Source organism: Phlebotomus papatasi, chromosome 2, assembly GCF_024763615.1.
Source record: "Phlebotomus papatasi isolate M1 chromosome 2, Ppap_2.1, whole genome shotgun sequence".
In the NCBI taxonomy this organism is placed as follows: domain Eukaryota; kingdom Metazoa; phylum Arthropoda; class Insecta; order Diptera; family Psychodidae; genus Phlebotomus; species Phlebotomus papatasi.
Window position 1 is genome coordinate 69,214,286 of NC_077223.1, and position 16,777 is coordinate 69,231,062.

At 32.1% G+C, this 16,777-nt stretch overlaps 1 protein-coding gene across 1 annotated transcript in view; it reads left to right on the forward strand.

The window, feature by feature from the left end:
• The first annotated feature begins 4 nt into the window (after positions 1-4).
• The window catches only part of LOC129804010 (complement C1r-A subcomponent), a 40,041-nt gene continuing 23,268 nt past the window's right edge, over positions 5-16,777 (forward strand). Inside the window, exons 1-2 of the mRNA XM_055850965.1 lie at positions 5-330; positions 8,925-9,554. Coding sequence (XP_055706940.1) covers positions 9,480-9,554 — 75 coding nt within the window. The 5' untranslated portion in view covers positions 5-330; positions 8,925-9,479. The remainder of the gene's footprint in view (positions 331-8,924; positions 9,555-16,777) is intronic.

A 16,777-nucleotide genomic window follows, 5' to 3' on the forward strand; every position in this document is an offset into this window, starting at 1 on the left:
TCCTACTGAAATGATTGTCTGTGAACTTGTGTGGATGGCTAGCTTATGGCTGTGGTGGGAAATCTCGAAGAAGGCAGAGAGTTTCGCAGAACGAGAGATTTCAGTGCTGAGACATACGAGCTTGGAGTCACACGAAGTCTCTGGGCTCAAGACGCGCGCAATTCAGAATCAACTTCGGGAAGAGTGTTGCTTTTTTAGTGGAAGAAGTCATCTGAACAATTTCCAGAATAGAAAAAAAACTGTCTCTCTCACACATACGACTGATTAGGGAAAAAATAACACCTGTACTAAGTGATAAGACAACGTCCTATATGAATCTCGCAATCGCAGGTAAATTTTGTGTGAAATCACTTCATTTTGTCGTACTGCTGAGTGTATTCTTGTGACACTTGAGCAAAAGTGCAGAGTGACTAAAAATAATATTTACCATCATATTCTTCTTGTTGTACGAGAAACTTCCTCCTCGTGTTGGAAACAATGCCATTTGCTCTGGCTAAATTTACTGAAGATTGCCATTTTCCCCAGTCTCCATTTAGCACTCTTCCAAGAAAGACTTTCTGCACCGTGTAACTTCAAGTGTAAATGCCATTTAATTGAAATTTCCCGTGAATTACAATTAATGCAGCATTTCTCAAATGATAAAAAACGAGGAATCGCGCTCATGGCGCTCATGACAGAGTGTCAATAGGGGATTTTGTGATAAGACTCTAATGCTCGGGAATTTCAAAGAATTCATCGTGAATAATTCATGGCTTATCAATTGCTTCTGGGTTCATGCAAAAAAATTACAAGTCAAACACTTTTTGCGAATGACGTGATAATTTTTTTGGCAACTTAATCAGGTGAAAACTGGCTGAAAAAATGTGTTTAAGCAGCAATTCATTTTGAAGCCTTTTATATGAATAGCTATGACCGCTATGACTATTGACTGACTTTTTTGAAAAGTTAAGTAAAAGTATTTAGAAGTTTTTTTTAATAAAAAAAAATTGAAAATAAGAAATTTTTGCAATTCTTTCTATAGCTTTTGTGATTTTCTTTACGAAGAACAATTTATGTTTCTTTTTGTTTGACAATCAAATTTAATGAATTTTTGCTGAGATTCTTTGTCTTCTAATACATTATTTTAAAGAGACACAACTTCTTCATCTTTGTGGATTTTTGGAACCAAATTTATACTTGGTCATGGTATTATTAAGACTGATCTCCTAGTTAGAAAAATAAATAAATAAATAAAAGAATGACTATAAAAATTATTTTCAACAATCTAAATTTGTTTAACTTATTTATTAGATTTATATACAGTTATATTTATACATTTATTCTACATCTATTTATCATTTTATTACTCCGAGATGATGCATTCTTCACTTCATTTAATATGGACAATGCGGCCTTTACAGTACGTGGTTGATATTATTTTATATTTTTTTAATAAAAAAAATGTACACATGTACAGACTAATGGAATACTCAAGTTCCAATTGGCAAAACTCTGAATGCCAAAATCTCAACCCCCAAAATAATGAAAGCCAAAATCTTGAAAAGTCAATATCTCTAAAGCTAAATTACCCAAAGGCCAAAATCCTGCACGCCAAAATCCTAAATAGGCTAAAATCCTGAAAAAGCAAGATCTCGAATGGGTCGAAATCACGAAAAGCCAAAATTCCGAAAGGTTAAATCCCGAAAAGCCAAAATTTCGAAAGGTTAAATCCCGAAATGCCAAAATTCTGAATATTATAATACAGAAAACCCGAAATCCCGAAAAGACAAAACCCGAATTTATCGAAACTTCGAAAGCCAAATTCCCGAATGGGTCTAAATGCCAAATGAACCAAAATGCCGAAGAGCCAAAATACCGACAGCCAAATCCCGAATGGACCAAAACCTCGGAAACCAAAATCTCGAATGGTGAAAATCCTGAAAGGGACGAATTTATACATAGAGGACAATTTGTAAAATATTTTCCCAAAACACAGAAAATTTTCCTGTTTTTCCAACAAGCGCGGGTGCGATCGTAGGAGTAAGCTGTGACAAGAATTCGGGATTTTAGCATTCGGGATTTTGGCTCATTCAGAATTTTGACTTTTCGGGATTTTTGTTGTTAAGGATTTCGACCGGGACCCAATTATTTTATGTACCTACTTTATATGAAGCATTTTCCTTAAATGAACAATCCCTACTTAACTTATTTATGATCTTCAGAAGCACTAAGCAACAAAATATTTCGGATATTTCTATAAATAACTTCATTTTATTAACTTCTTCTCATTTTGAAAGCGACGAATTGTTCAGTAGTACTATTTAAAATGTAGGGGGAACTGGGGCAGTAGTAAACTGGGGTAGTTGTAAACACTGTGATTTTTTTCATTAATTTTAAGACTCCAGAGGATAAAACCCATAAGCATTCATAGATACCATGGGGATCTTTGTCCACAGATGAATTGGTCAATAAAATCCTAATACTCTAAAAATAAAAATCTTTTTTCCCGAAAATGTTGATATTTCAATTATTTTGATCATTTGGATTTCCACCTGGAAATTAAAAACTGTGTAAAATAATCGAAATGTAGCAATACCAGTTCTTTCCTACACCTTTTAGGATTATATATATGCATTTACTAGACAAATTGAGATTCTCATTATTTCAAAAGAATTAATAATTGGTCAGAAAACAGCATTTGGGGTAGATGTAAACAGGCAATTTCAATTACACAAAATGAGTAGGTAAAAGAGCGGGAAATTGACCTTCATGCGAAATATCTATAATTCATAGATTACGAAAAAAATTGGTGGCACTGTGTTCAATAAAAAGTCACATGATGTCAAAATATGGAGAAAATCCATTGAAAAATGTCTTTGATATGCATGCTTTTAGTTTTTTTGTTATTTTAATTATTCTTTGTAAAAAGTGTCGTGATTTTTTGAAAAATATACAGTTTTTAAATATCTCTTAAGTAATTAAAATAATCGAAAGTGGTGCAAAGTTAATTTCAAGGGTGGAAAAAAGGGTGTTTACATCCTCCCCAGAAAGTGTTTACTTCTACCCCAGGTATTTTGTGAAAAGAGAAAAATGCACAGTGACAGAAATTTTATTTTTATGGAAAACTCAATTGTTTTCCAGCATCCGCATTACCCTCGACGAATTGCCTATACCCAAGGGTAAAACATAAGCTAAGAAATATTTTCCAAAAAATCACGGTGTCCTTGGAAAATCACCTCAAATTCGCATTTATCGAAAATGGTTACATGTGCCCCAGTCTCCCCTAGAGGAAAGCGCGCTCCCTCCGGACGATTTAAGCTTCGGACATTTTTTCTTAATAAATTTCACCAGTAGCTCTTTTCTGAAAATTTGAGGCATTGGATCAGCTATTATAATATAATATTATAATGGGCTAAATTAATTTAAAACGCATTGAAAAATATGAATTGTTCGAAGTTTGAATCGTCCGAAGGTGACGCACTTTCCCCTATATGACGATAGTGTCTTTAACTACTAGTACTTCACTTAATGAAGAAATTATTACTTTTTGATAAATATTTAGGTAGGGTGAAATTTCAGATTCCTGAAAAAACTTATTTAGAATTCATAATATTATAATTTTTTATAAAACTTAATAAAATAAAAATTAATTTTCAAAGTTTAATTGTATTATTTCTAAATTATTTACTGTGTTATCAAAATTAGAAATCAGAACTTTTAAATTGTTTTTTCCAGTATTCCACACTATAACCAGAATTAAGAAGTTTAAAATTCTGCAATATTGAAAACAATTACTAATGCATTCTAAGTAGCATAAAGGGGCTACCGGCATTAAAGGGGGTCACTACCCTAAAGTGAACGTAATTTTGCAAGAATATTTTTTTCTCTCCAGAAGAGAATGAAAAATTGTTCTGCTATATTGGAATTAATTGATTTTCTATTGATTGATTGTTAGTCGTACGTTATAGAATATTGCTCTTACATTTTCATTCATATAGAATTAGTCAAATTTCTTTTACATTTCTTGGAATTCTATAAATTTTTTCACATTTTTTTTACACTTTATTGCTTATAATCTACAAATTTGCGTTTACAATTTAGCACAAAGATATGAATGAAATCGTAAAAATTGTACATAAATTCTCACTCTCCTTAAATTAGCATATTGTTGTGATTACCCCAGAATTTTTTTGTTTGTCACAAGTTCGTGCACTCTGCAAAGTCTATTTCTGTGAAATTTAGCAGTGTGATAATAAATTGCGGGAGTCATCACAGGAGGAATGTGGAGTCTTGTAAATTACGCAAGAAAGTGATTAACAGAATTTTGGCAAATATTTTACATACACATTCCTCTGTGACGAAAAGATCCCCTATCTAGACAATATTTGCACAAATATACTCTTTGTGCCACAAAAAAACAACAAAGTGGAATAACTTTAATTCTTCTTATCAATCACTGAGGCACCTTTTAAGTACGTCCTCGAGAATCACGCAACCAGACATCACCAAAGATGGTCATTTGAATTGACCTCGGTGACCAGTGAATTTCTTATTCTTGCCACATGTTCAACGAATCATGATCCCCATACTAAAATTCACTATATCTACTGGAGATAATCTCTCTGTCAGATGCATCTTTCTGTAATACAACTTCTTGTGATATTTAGATGGGGACAGCTGTTGGGGAAAAAGGCTATTTATCACTATGCAATAACAACTAGAAAAATTCCTTCTTCTTGTAAATAGTTTTCTGGCAATTTCATTCATAAAATGGTATAGTAAATACCTCCGGTTGCTGTAAATTACGCTGGAAGAGCGTAAAATTGTAAAGACAAAAATGTTAATTGCTTCAAGAAAACACCACGCACGGCTTTTAGAGGTTGGAGGGCAAATTTTATAATGCTACACCTTGAAATGACCCTAAAGCAGCAGATCTTTTTATGGTTTTTATTTTAAGGGCTTAAAGAGCAAAATCAAGTCGTTAAAATTACAATGAAAATTACTTTTTGTGGTTTTGCGAGACAGTTCTTAAAAGGCATTTTGTCAGGGGGTCAATACCTCCAGGTATCTTTGCAAAAATATGTATCGGAAAGAAGATCATTTATTTAAGCATAAATGCTTGTGGTAAGTATGTTTACATCCTCAAAAGAATGCCTTTATGGTTAGTCTGATACTCGTGGTGGTTAACAAAATATTTCAGTTAGTTCGGTAAACCATAAAATATTGTCCAGAAATTGCTTTAGATTTAAATGCTCTTTGCTATTATTTTTTTTTCTTTTTTACAAAATTATTTATAATATGTCCTTTTTCACTTTTTAAATAAATTTTTATCTTCAATAAATTGGAAAAAACTGTTCACAATGTTGTAAATTACTCATTAATGGCACAAACCATTTAGAAAATATATTTTTAATGTTCATAAGTAAAAATATTAAATTATGCCCTTAATTTTGACGTAAAGAGCTTTAAAATTAATTGAATGATTAAACGAACTTACCAAGTGAAGATCAATAATAATGGTACGTAGCTCCTCTTCCGAGAAGATCAAAAGAGGAGCACAGTAGAATATAAATGTCTCATGAACTTTATAACTGTGTCTAAATTTTAACCTAAATTAATGTTTTACTGTTTTGAGTTAAAGGCTATTAATCTTGAATATTAAATATTAGTATACTATTTCAAAATTGTCTTGTGACCAATAATTATGCCAAATGCACTGAATAATTTAAACATTTACTTAAAAAATTAGATATTTCTACTAAAGATCGTCCATCTATTTGATTTTCATATTAATACTTTAAGTATTTTTTTTACATTAAATTATAGATAACTTAAAAGAAAATAAAAATGAACTAATGAAGGCAATAATAAATATTTACTTATTTAATATTTATCTCAACTTAGTTCTACACAAACATCAATAAAAATACTTTTCTTCGTAAAAAAGGGATTATTGAAATCCAGGGATTTAATTAATTAAATAATTTATCCTAACAATAAATTACTTTGAAATTTGTATCGTTTCGGATTGTTTGTTTAACAATTTTAAAATTAGAAAACACATTTTGGAGGTCAGTCACCAACGCTAAGACATCGGTGGTCGCTATTACTCAAATATGATATTGTTTAAGCTCCATATCTCTGAAATGCTTCGAAACGCACTAGCTCAAGAACATTACGATCATATGATCGTAAATGTTCGTAAAATTTTGTCACTTATTCAAACATTTTTGCCAGATAAACAAAAAATAACAAATATTTGTAAAGGAATAAAAATAGGGGAAGTACTCGTAATTTTGGACAGCTTCTAATTTTGGACACTTTGAGGATAAAATTGGACATTAAATACAAATTGATTAAAATTATGGAATTTTATTCAAATTTTTGGTGAATAATGTGTTCTATCCAAATATTTGTTCTTTTTGGAAGATTTAAACACTAAATTCGTTAAATTTTGACTATGATTTGAATTAAAATTGCTATGTTGAAACGTGAGAGCAATTTCTTACGAGAAGTATGACAGAATTCGTGTTTACTTCAGCCTTGTTTAGCTGTGGTGAGGTACTAACAGTTTTTTCTCGAGATTTTTAAGTAATCATTAAATATTCATTGAATATTATGTTGATTTATATTAATAGTAATTTGTACATTTCACCTGAAGTGGGATTTTCCATGTAAATTACGTTTTTCGTGTGATAAATAGACATTTTTGTTAGAGCTGCACCAGTGAGGTGATACTTATTATTTCGACCAGGTGCTTTTTTCTCGAAATTTCGTGAAGTTTTAGCTTTTGTGATGACTAGGTTGTAGAAGTTCCTGGAGAAACAAAGGAGCATCATCTCTACGAACGAGATGTAATGAGGAAAAACCTTAAAAGGCTCCCGGAAAGGCCAGGGAATACGCGAATTCGCGCATACTCCGAGTACCGAACTCAACTCACTTTAATGAATGATATGGAAAGTTTCCGGGCTCCTCGTGACATTCTACGGTTCCCTTACATAAACAGGAAGAAGACTTGGTAAAATAGGTTCCTGAAATGGAGAACAATGAGCATCCTATTGAGGCGGATTATCTGTCCAAATTTACAACCAAAGTGTCCAAATTTACAACCAAGGTGTCCAAAATTTGAGTCAAATTCACCTCTACATATCAATTCATTTTTAAACGTATTAAAACCAATTTTAGTAAAAGCAAAGACGATAAACAGCTTTCCAAGTTTCTAAACAACTCTTGTGAAAAGGCAGTAACAAAAAATCAATTTCAAATTCAATTTCAAAGAGTCATTTAAAATTCAATTTAGCTCAATCGAATTTGGAATGCAAAAGAATGAGATAGATATATCCAGCCAGGGGCATGACATTTCTTATATTTCCCATATGTTTTTAGCGTGCCGAAAAAACTTTTGGGTTTATTAGCTGTTTTCTGTCAGTGTAGAATGAATTAGAAAAAAATATAAATACAAAATAAAAACCAATTTAATATGGAATGGGCAACCAAAAATCCCAAATTCGGAACCTCCGTAGTTTTGGAGATATTTTGTGAAATGTGTACGAAAACAGGGAAAAAATTACACTAAAATCGGTCGCATTTTTCAGAGCTAATGTCACCCCCTTGGATATATCCAAAGCTTGTTAGAAGGAAAGGGTTGTGAATTTTGATTACATGAATTTATTCTGATCTAAAAGATGTGCCAGAGCCATTAGTATTGAAAATATTGCACTTCAAATTTCGGACATTGATGGTTATAAGAACAGTGTCCAAAATTATGAGCACTTCCCCTACTCGTAAAGTGATCATGTTACAATGTTTATGAGAAAAGTGCAAACTTTTACAAACTTTTTAGTAGGTTATACGCTTCACGAGCATTTCGTAAGTCCACAGTAAGGTTTCACAATCATTTACAAACAATTTTACGAAGTATTTTTTGTGTATGGAACTGTTAACTATTTTATGTTGAACGACTGATTGAAGGAATAATTCAAAATTGTTAGCTGAGTTTTGGGATAAAATTAAATTTCCTTACTGACAGTTGCGCAATTCAAAAGTCAATGAATTCAACATATTTTGCATTCTTCTAATTATTAAGAATCCTCAAAGCTAAATCAAGAATGTGTTTGAAAATGTAATAACAAATAGAATCTGAATATACTGAAAATAATAAGAAACAATAAATATTGGAAATATTTATTTTACTTCATAAACTGTTACTATTTTAATTCAGAAGTCTCCTAATTCATAAACTATGTAAATCACTAATCTCAGCAATGATTTTCTTAGGAACATTTAACAAAGAAAACTTTTGTGTTCCCTTAATATCTTATCTGCAACTGGAAGGTTGAAGAATAAACAAACCTAAATGGGAACATGCAAGAGTTAACAAACAAAACTCTTTTCCTCTTCTTCAACTCTCCTTTTAATTACTTAGCAATCATGCAATTATTCCTTTCGTAGGGCCAAATCCAACAATAATTGATTTTGACGCTTTTCGCCTGACTTTCTTTTGTCCAATTTTCTCACGGGAATTTTCGCACTAAACACCCCTCGCGATTTTACAGCAAACGGGTTAATGGGTGCTGAAAAAGAAAGTCCAACTGAAAAAAAACTTAAAACAAAGGAAAAATTGTGCATGAATATCAGCAACATAATTACGAATAATGTTTCTGACACGATATGAAGGCATTCGAAGGTGTAAGTGCGATTCTTGGGGAGATAATGGAGACTATCACAGGAGAGCATAAACTTAATGATAATATTTCGTGGAGGAAATATTTACACTCACATGATACCAAGCACTATTATATAATCATCGCCAAAGACGAATGATGTTTCTGCGGGAAATTTTTGTGGATTTTCTCGTCATGCTTCATTTCCATTGTAAAGTTTGAGGGTGATGGTTGAGGGTGATCTACCTTGTGATCAAAGGTTTTTATGTTGTAAATTTTCAGATGTCGGACTTTGCGATTGTGTATGGCGCCAATTGAGCATTCCACCCACATCGTAAATTGTTACACTGCGGGCAAAACTCACAAGAGAGACATCAGAAAGCCATTGAGTGATCATTTGGCATGGGACAAAGGCTGTAAGAATCCAAATTGCCCTCTCGATCATGCTGGGATTGGAGCCAATTTGACTGCCAGAAGCAACTAAAGAGTGCCTAATGTGTGAATTATTGATCATATTTTGCGATAAAACGCGCAAAATACTATATCAATCAGCGTGAAAAAAAGTGTCAGAAGAACCAATAATTTTCGAGAGACTTGATGTGCAAAAATTGTGTATTTTAAGCCCTCCTTTTATTAAAATATTGCTGAATGGAGGCTGATCCCAAGACAGTGGTGTTGTGCGATGTGCAACATTAATTTGCAATTGTGCGGCGCTCAATTTACGCCCACGGACGCTGATTCAGTTGAGAAAGAGCCACGCGCAGTAATATGTTAATTTTGTGGTGGATTTGAGTGATAAGGTGACAAGCGTGACCAACAATCAACACAGAAAATACAATGGACAGGATTATCTGCAGGATAGTTCTATTAAACTTCTTCCTCTACTTTACAACTGCCGTCAAGGGAAATCAGGTAAGAAAAATGTTTATTATGAATGCAATTCTTGCGACATTAGCACGCAACAAAGGAAGTTAAATCGAGGGGTTAAAAACTCTGCGCTATTAAAAAAAAAACAATTTTAGAAATTTAATAGGTAGATAATATAGATAGATTTACTTATCCAGAATGCTAATGAAATACGATAGGAGAAAGTATGTAGACTATCGTCTACCGCCGTCTTCGCGTTATTAATGAACCTCCAGTACAAAATCATGCAAATCCTTCTTTTTATACTTTTTATTTGAATAAAGTAAGGGAAGGCTTTCAGACTTTGCACACACTCTGTTTTCGAACACTTCAAATTTTTTCAATATTCCTTTAATGAATCTGACCTAGTTTTTTAAGGAAATATGTGACTTAACCCTACCGAATAAAATGAATATGGGAAAAATTAGAAGTATTCGAAGCCATAGGGTGTGCGAATTTGAAAAGCCTGCCCCTAACAATAATACACGCTGCTTGTTACGATTCTTCATTTTTTTTTTGTTGCACAAAGTGATAATATATTTATTTATTTATTCATTTCGATGTACCGGGCTTTTATTGCCATTTTGTACATTGTTCACTTTACAAATGCATTACAGTAGAGCCCCGCTATAGGCCGTATTTGATTCCAGATTTAACACTTGTGTCGCACTGTCCATGTCATTTTTTAAAATTATTAACGACATTTAGTATTGAAATTGCTCGACGGCTTCCACTATCTTTGCGATTGTGGTACTTTTCCTCGCTCTCTTCATTGTGGATCACAATTATCACAACTACTCAATAAAGTTTGCCAAAAATATTAAAATAATTATGACAACATTGCATGTCGAGTACTAAAAACATAACCTAACTTAAAATCAGTGTTTTGAAATCAACGGTCGATAAATTGTGGACTATAGAGCGATGGCCTATAGCGGGGCTTTACTGTATACTCGGTTTACAATGTTTCGTGAAAAATGTTCATTAAGACGCTTCAATCATTTGAAGATAATAAAAAGCAATCATTTTAATAATCCTATTCATCCAACACTATTAGTGAGCTCACTCTTGTTATTCTTATCGATAAAGTCGATAAAGTGTTAAATTTTGATAAGATACTACCGTCGTTGCGGGTGACTTTGCACTCGGGGGGTGACTTTGCACTCTGCTGTTTGTGAGACTTTGAACAATTCTAGCACTTATTGATAGTCTTCGCCGATCCGGTCTACCATGTCAAAGTATATAGGGATATGTTAAGTACCAAGTAAGGCACAATGATCCTCAAAAGGATTCTTGTAGTTTCAGTAATAGTCAATGAAATGCTCATATAGGTATTTTGTCAAAAAACAACTCCGCGAAAAAGTTATCTGTAGATGCAATTCCAAAATCGATTTCAGAGAAGTAAATTGCCCAAATCTATTCTAAATTTATCTGGCTAGAATAATCCACTTCGATTTTGTTCATTATTTTTAGTAAATTCCTTTTTTTCACTATAGTCTTCCTAAGAACGCATGATTTATATTATAAAATTGCATATAATGGACTTCCTTAAGCTTTATTATAGAAGTATTTGACCAAAAATTATCCAATTTTTTTATGACTTAAGAAAAAATGACCGAGATCTACAAGATGGTGTGGTCGCCATCTTGATTTGACGATTCTGTCCGCCATTTTGAATAACTGTTAAAACAAAAAACTTAACCGATTGAGCTGAAATTTTAATATGTTCTGGCTGATGTCAAGACCTTTTCAGAACATATATAAAATCCGACCTAGGTCAAGCGATTGTCTGGATACTGGAGCTCTAAGGTCAAAATTTTGACATTTTCATTAATACAGAACTACGGAGAGCTTCTTTTATCGAAACCATCACAAAAAAGGCAGTATTATCGTTAGGCGATGAGATCTAAATAACAAACAAAAAGAAAAGTAATGTATTTGTTTATAACAGCATATTATTTGAAGATCTGAAAAACTTTTGCAAAGATGAAGAAATAAAAAAAATAAATAAATGCACTTTTCATTTTTTTTTTTTTTAATTATGTAAGAGTAAATAAATATATAAAATAAAAGCCTCAACCATTTTTAATGGTTACTGAGGCATTTCGTTTAGGTTTTAAAATTCAGGATTAGAAAATAAAGATCGCCAAAATATGAATATTTCAAATCTTTAAACTTTGAGCCTCTGTATCAAGGTAAATACTTGACGTAGACCGGAACATAGATACGTTCTGAAAAGGTCTTAATATCAGCTACAACATACTAAAATTTCAACCTAATTGAACCTGTTTTAGATTTTGACAGTTATTCAAAATGGCGGACAGAAACGTCAAATCAAGATGGCGATCATGTCATCTTGTAGATCTCATGCATCTTTCCCTTAGATGTGAAGATCTTCATTGTCGTTTATTATCAGAAATTATTGATTTTTTAGTATTTATTAAAAAGTGCAAAGTCACCCGCACCTTATCCCAAGTGCAAGCCTTTTTTCTTGATTTTTTTAAACATAGTAAAATTTTATAAAATTAATGCTAGTGGCACAAAATCTATTCATTAACAACTGAATACAAATAATTTTACTCAAAAACCCCCCTCCCTTCACTTTAACCATCTACTTTTAGAGGGCAAAGTTGAAAAACAGTGAAAAAACGTGCAAAGTCACCCGCAACGACGGTACTTCACTTTAGAAATCTTCCACTTATGAAGTATTAAAATGGCTATCCTGGAGCTTAAACGGTAAGAGATAATCCTCAATAAATAAACGATATCTCCAGACGATATTTTTCTCTCCCTCCCTCCACCCCCCTTCATCTCCACCAAAATCATTTTTTTTTTGCTTTTCTCTAAATTGTCCCAAGCTTTTTCTATGATTTTCGGATATGTTTTAGAAGTAGTCCAGACGAACATTTTGTCTAAACATATCTATGACCGGAAAATTCGCCATTTTAAATTATTTTACGTCAAAGGTGCACCACTTTGGAGGGTTCATTTTCAATCGATTTTGTTAAATTTGAATTTTTTGGAAAGGTATTGAAATTCTAAACCCGGCTGCATCGGTCTTCGTCGGTAATGAAGCGGTTGAGTACCCATAAATGACCAATTTTTTAAAATGTTCTTTTTTCTGTCCGTAAACTTATTACCTATCTAGAAGCGAAACGGTAAGAGATATGAACTTCGTGTTTTCGGAGGACGCCCCCATAAGTCGACCTTAGGAACATTATTATGATTTTTGTTTTCCTCCCTATGTTGTTTTTTTTTTGAAAACTATGTTGTTTTTTCTGGTTTTTCTCGAAAACGACTTCTGCGATTTTTTTAATTTTTTGGATGTGTTTTGGAGGTGGTCCAGACGAACATTTCGTTCAAATGACCTAAAAGAATCGCAATCTTGAATTTTTGAAAGTTAAATTTTTGATTGTGAAATGCTTTTGTGATTAGAAGCAATTTGATCTCTAGCAGATCAGTGAGCACCAAAAAAACATGAGAAAAACTAATTAAAGGAAAGCTCTGTCTCGTGAGTTCGAGTATTCCGCTAAGCTATGACGGCTTGCCGTCTCTTTTAGTTGAAAAAAAAATTAAAGAAAATATCCTCTTTTTAAATGTTCGTGACCCATGCAACCCCTTAAAAACCCTTTGTTTCATCATTTTCACAAGGATACATAACAATTTTTCTAGAATACTAAACCCTTGAGCTTTCAGAGCCCTGCATTTATTTAAATTTTTAAGGATCTAAAATTATAGAACCTATTGGGCACCTTTACGGACTATGATTGCGATTAGAGAACTGTCAGAGAACTTAAGAGAGAGATAGAAGCCTCTGACCTCTGAGTCTTATTTGTTTAAAAAATGTCTTTTATAATAATAGTCGAATTATACATGTATAGAGAGCTTCAAATTTTATTATTCTTAATTTTTAAACATCAAGATTAAAATCGTAATTTCCGGTTTATATCTTTATTAAGTCGAGTTAATAACCTAAACCATTTAGTATATCCATCTTACAAGTGAAATTATTCACAAATAAATCTTTAGGAATGTTGTTTTCTTTAAAACAATTTTCGAAATTATGTATCTCAAAATCAGATATTAACATTACGACCAATAAAATTGTGTTCGATAAGCGATAAAATTGCATTAATAGAGTCATTATTAACTAGATTACGCTTAAGATAAAATACATTTTAATCACCCTGAATGAACTCAATACCTTTGAGACATGTTCTTTTAATTTAACCAAACTTTATCTCAACAGCAATATTTCACGGTATGTACATTAATTTTCTTCGATTAGTTAGCACATCGCATTGGAACACAATCTGTCGATCGATAACGTAGCAGTTAATCACCCCCTGACAGCAAACGAGTCTCGAGGAGGTTGGAAAATCACCTCTTAATAAATGTTCAATTGCGAGTGCATATAGAGAAGGAATTGGATTAATTAAAATCCCATTTAATTCCTCCTCAATTCACAGCTCAATTAGTCATTCTCGGCAAGATCTTCATTTTCTTACATGTCCAATGGATCTTTAATTCGAGGCGCGTTAATCACTCGTGGCGGAATTTCTGCGTGGCTTTGCGACACTCGCCTGGAGAGTCCAATTAAGTGACTAATGATCAATGGGAGACTGGTCCAAGGACCCACCCACAATTGCTGAATGAAGAAAGTCTTGCTGTACTTTTTTTTGTCTTCTCGCCCCAAGAAGTGCTACAAGAGCCGGTGTTAAATTTATTATCAAGACAAGAGACTTTCCGGCACCGCGATCGCGTGTCGATTAAAACGTGTTTCGGTGCTCAGTGTTGAGGTAATACAAAAAGTACTTAACAAATCACGTTCTGCACTTTTTGTTCACTTCCGCCCACTCATGCTTGGCCATTTATTCATCTTAAGTGGTGGGATGAGAGAAGAATTGCAGTGGCTGATCTCATTGATCTTGTTTTTGGACCACTTTGGACTGCACTTTAATTGATTTCTGACGCAGAGACTCCATGTGTAGAGATTTTCCTCAGCTGGACCCATATTCCTCCTTGAAAGGCATTTAAGCTAAAGTGAAGTGGTGAAATAGCCTAAGAAATTACAATTCACTATCTTAATGATTATCACTCCTTTGCGTTCTATATATCTTCCATTTGCAACAATTTCTCTCTCAACTTTAAAGACACTCAAGACAGGCTTTGAGGTTGAATGGTCTGGGGCATATTTTAAATATTAAACATTAAGAAGAGAGTTTATTCGGTATTTTCATGAAGGAAAAAGTTAGGAAATACCACAGTGAAGGGGAATAGGAAGTTGTTGAGAGTACAATCTCTTGGGATTTCATACAGAAATCATCATCCAGTGATCGTGATGAACTCATAATCTACTTCAAAGGCAAAACTTAGTAAATATTCGTTTTTGAAATATCGCTACTTAAGCAAAATTTCTTACAATTACTTCCTGATTCTCTCTACGAAGTGAATTTTCTAAATCAGAAGTAAAATTCACGAACGTAACAGTTAACAGTTACGATTAACAGTTTGTTATGAAAGCTAATGTCACCTATATGTATCGAAAAGCAGAAAATGTCTCAGATTAAGTACAAATGGTGTGTTGTACGCGATAATCAGTACTTTTTTCGAGTTAATAAACAGTGATCACTTTTGTCTAGATTTTAGAAAACAAGATAAATAAATTAATATAAATTATACTGCAGGCACAATATTCTATGGAACTAAGCCCTTTTGAATCATTTTTGCACCGGTTATGAACCAAAAAGTAATTTTTGTCCGAAAATCAATTTTATTTAAATTATTTTGTGGGATCTTTTGAGTGATTTACAAATCGATTTAAATTGGTTGAGAACCGGTAAACGGTAAATGATGCGAAAGTACTTTTGAGAGATAGTATCTAAGTCATGAGTTCGAGCACTTTGTAAAGCCTGGTACGCTTTGCCACCCCTTTGTAATTATTTTTCATTAGTTACTAATGGAATACATATTGTAAAACATAATTCCTTAAAAGCGACGACTAATCTTCAAAAAGTCGTCTTATTATTGGGTGACGATTCAACAGTTGATATCTGCTGCATTTACCTATACTACACAGTAAAAAAATGTGTAAAATTTTACTACTAATAGTGCAAAATCGACCATTTTAGTTGTTTAATTTTAAAAATGTTTAAAAAATGCACAACATTTTGGTAATTTATTGTCATGTGCTTGAAAATTACCACTATTATAGTTGAAAAATTTTCAACAATATTGTTTAATTTAAAAATGTGTAAAATTTTAACACTATAATAGTGTGAAATCGGATAAATTAATTATTTAATTGCGATCTGTGTAAAATTTCTCACTGTTATAATCATAAAAATTTTTCAACAATGTTTCGTGATTTAAAACTGTTTGACAAGTTCTAAAAATTACCACTATTATAGTATGATTACAGTTTTTCACATTATTATAGTGTGAAAAAATACACAACTTTATGGTATTTTTTGTCACATAATCAAAAATTAACACTATTATAGTTTGATCTTAATTTTTAACACTATTATAGTGTGAAGCCTTGTGTATTTCAACCAAAGTTGTTGAATTTTGAGACAAAAGTTGTTGAATTTTTAAACAAAAGTTGTGTAAAAATTGTTGAATTTCCAATTAAGACTTTATACTTCAGTCGAGATGTTTTTCATTGGGCAAAAGTGATATAGAACATCAAATATTTATATGCATAATATTTATAAAAGTTTCATGTTCGGTGTTTCAAAACCTGATATATTTTACAATTTTTCTAAATTTATTATCCATATAATTTCAAGAATATAATACTATTATCAAGACTGTTATAAAAGATGACAAATCAGCGTTAGAAACAGCACTTCCTTAAATAAAATTGTTTGCACCTAAGTGTCCGAGAATTGTCTAATGCATACAACAATAAAATTTTATAAGGAATATTAAACAGAATTAGCGGTTGACAAATTAAAAACAAATTAGTTTTATTGTCAAAAAGAGCCAAAGTTTTTCTTTTAATATTCTGTAAGAAAATAATCAAATGTTTACGTTGGAAAATATTCAGATATGTATTTATCAAATTCTTATGATTGATATTGATAACGCTTATAATTTTTTTGAATATGAATGTTTATTTATTTATTTTATAATATCTGAAGCCATTGTTGTTTTTTGTAGCTCAAATTCTCTTTAATTCACATTAATAAATCGAAGAAATATTCAGATATATTAAATATTTAAAT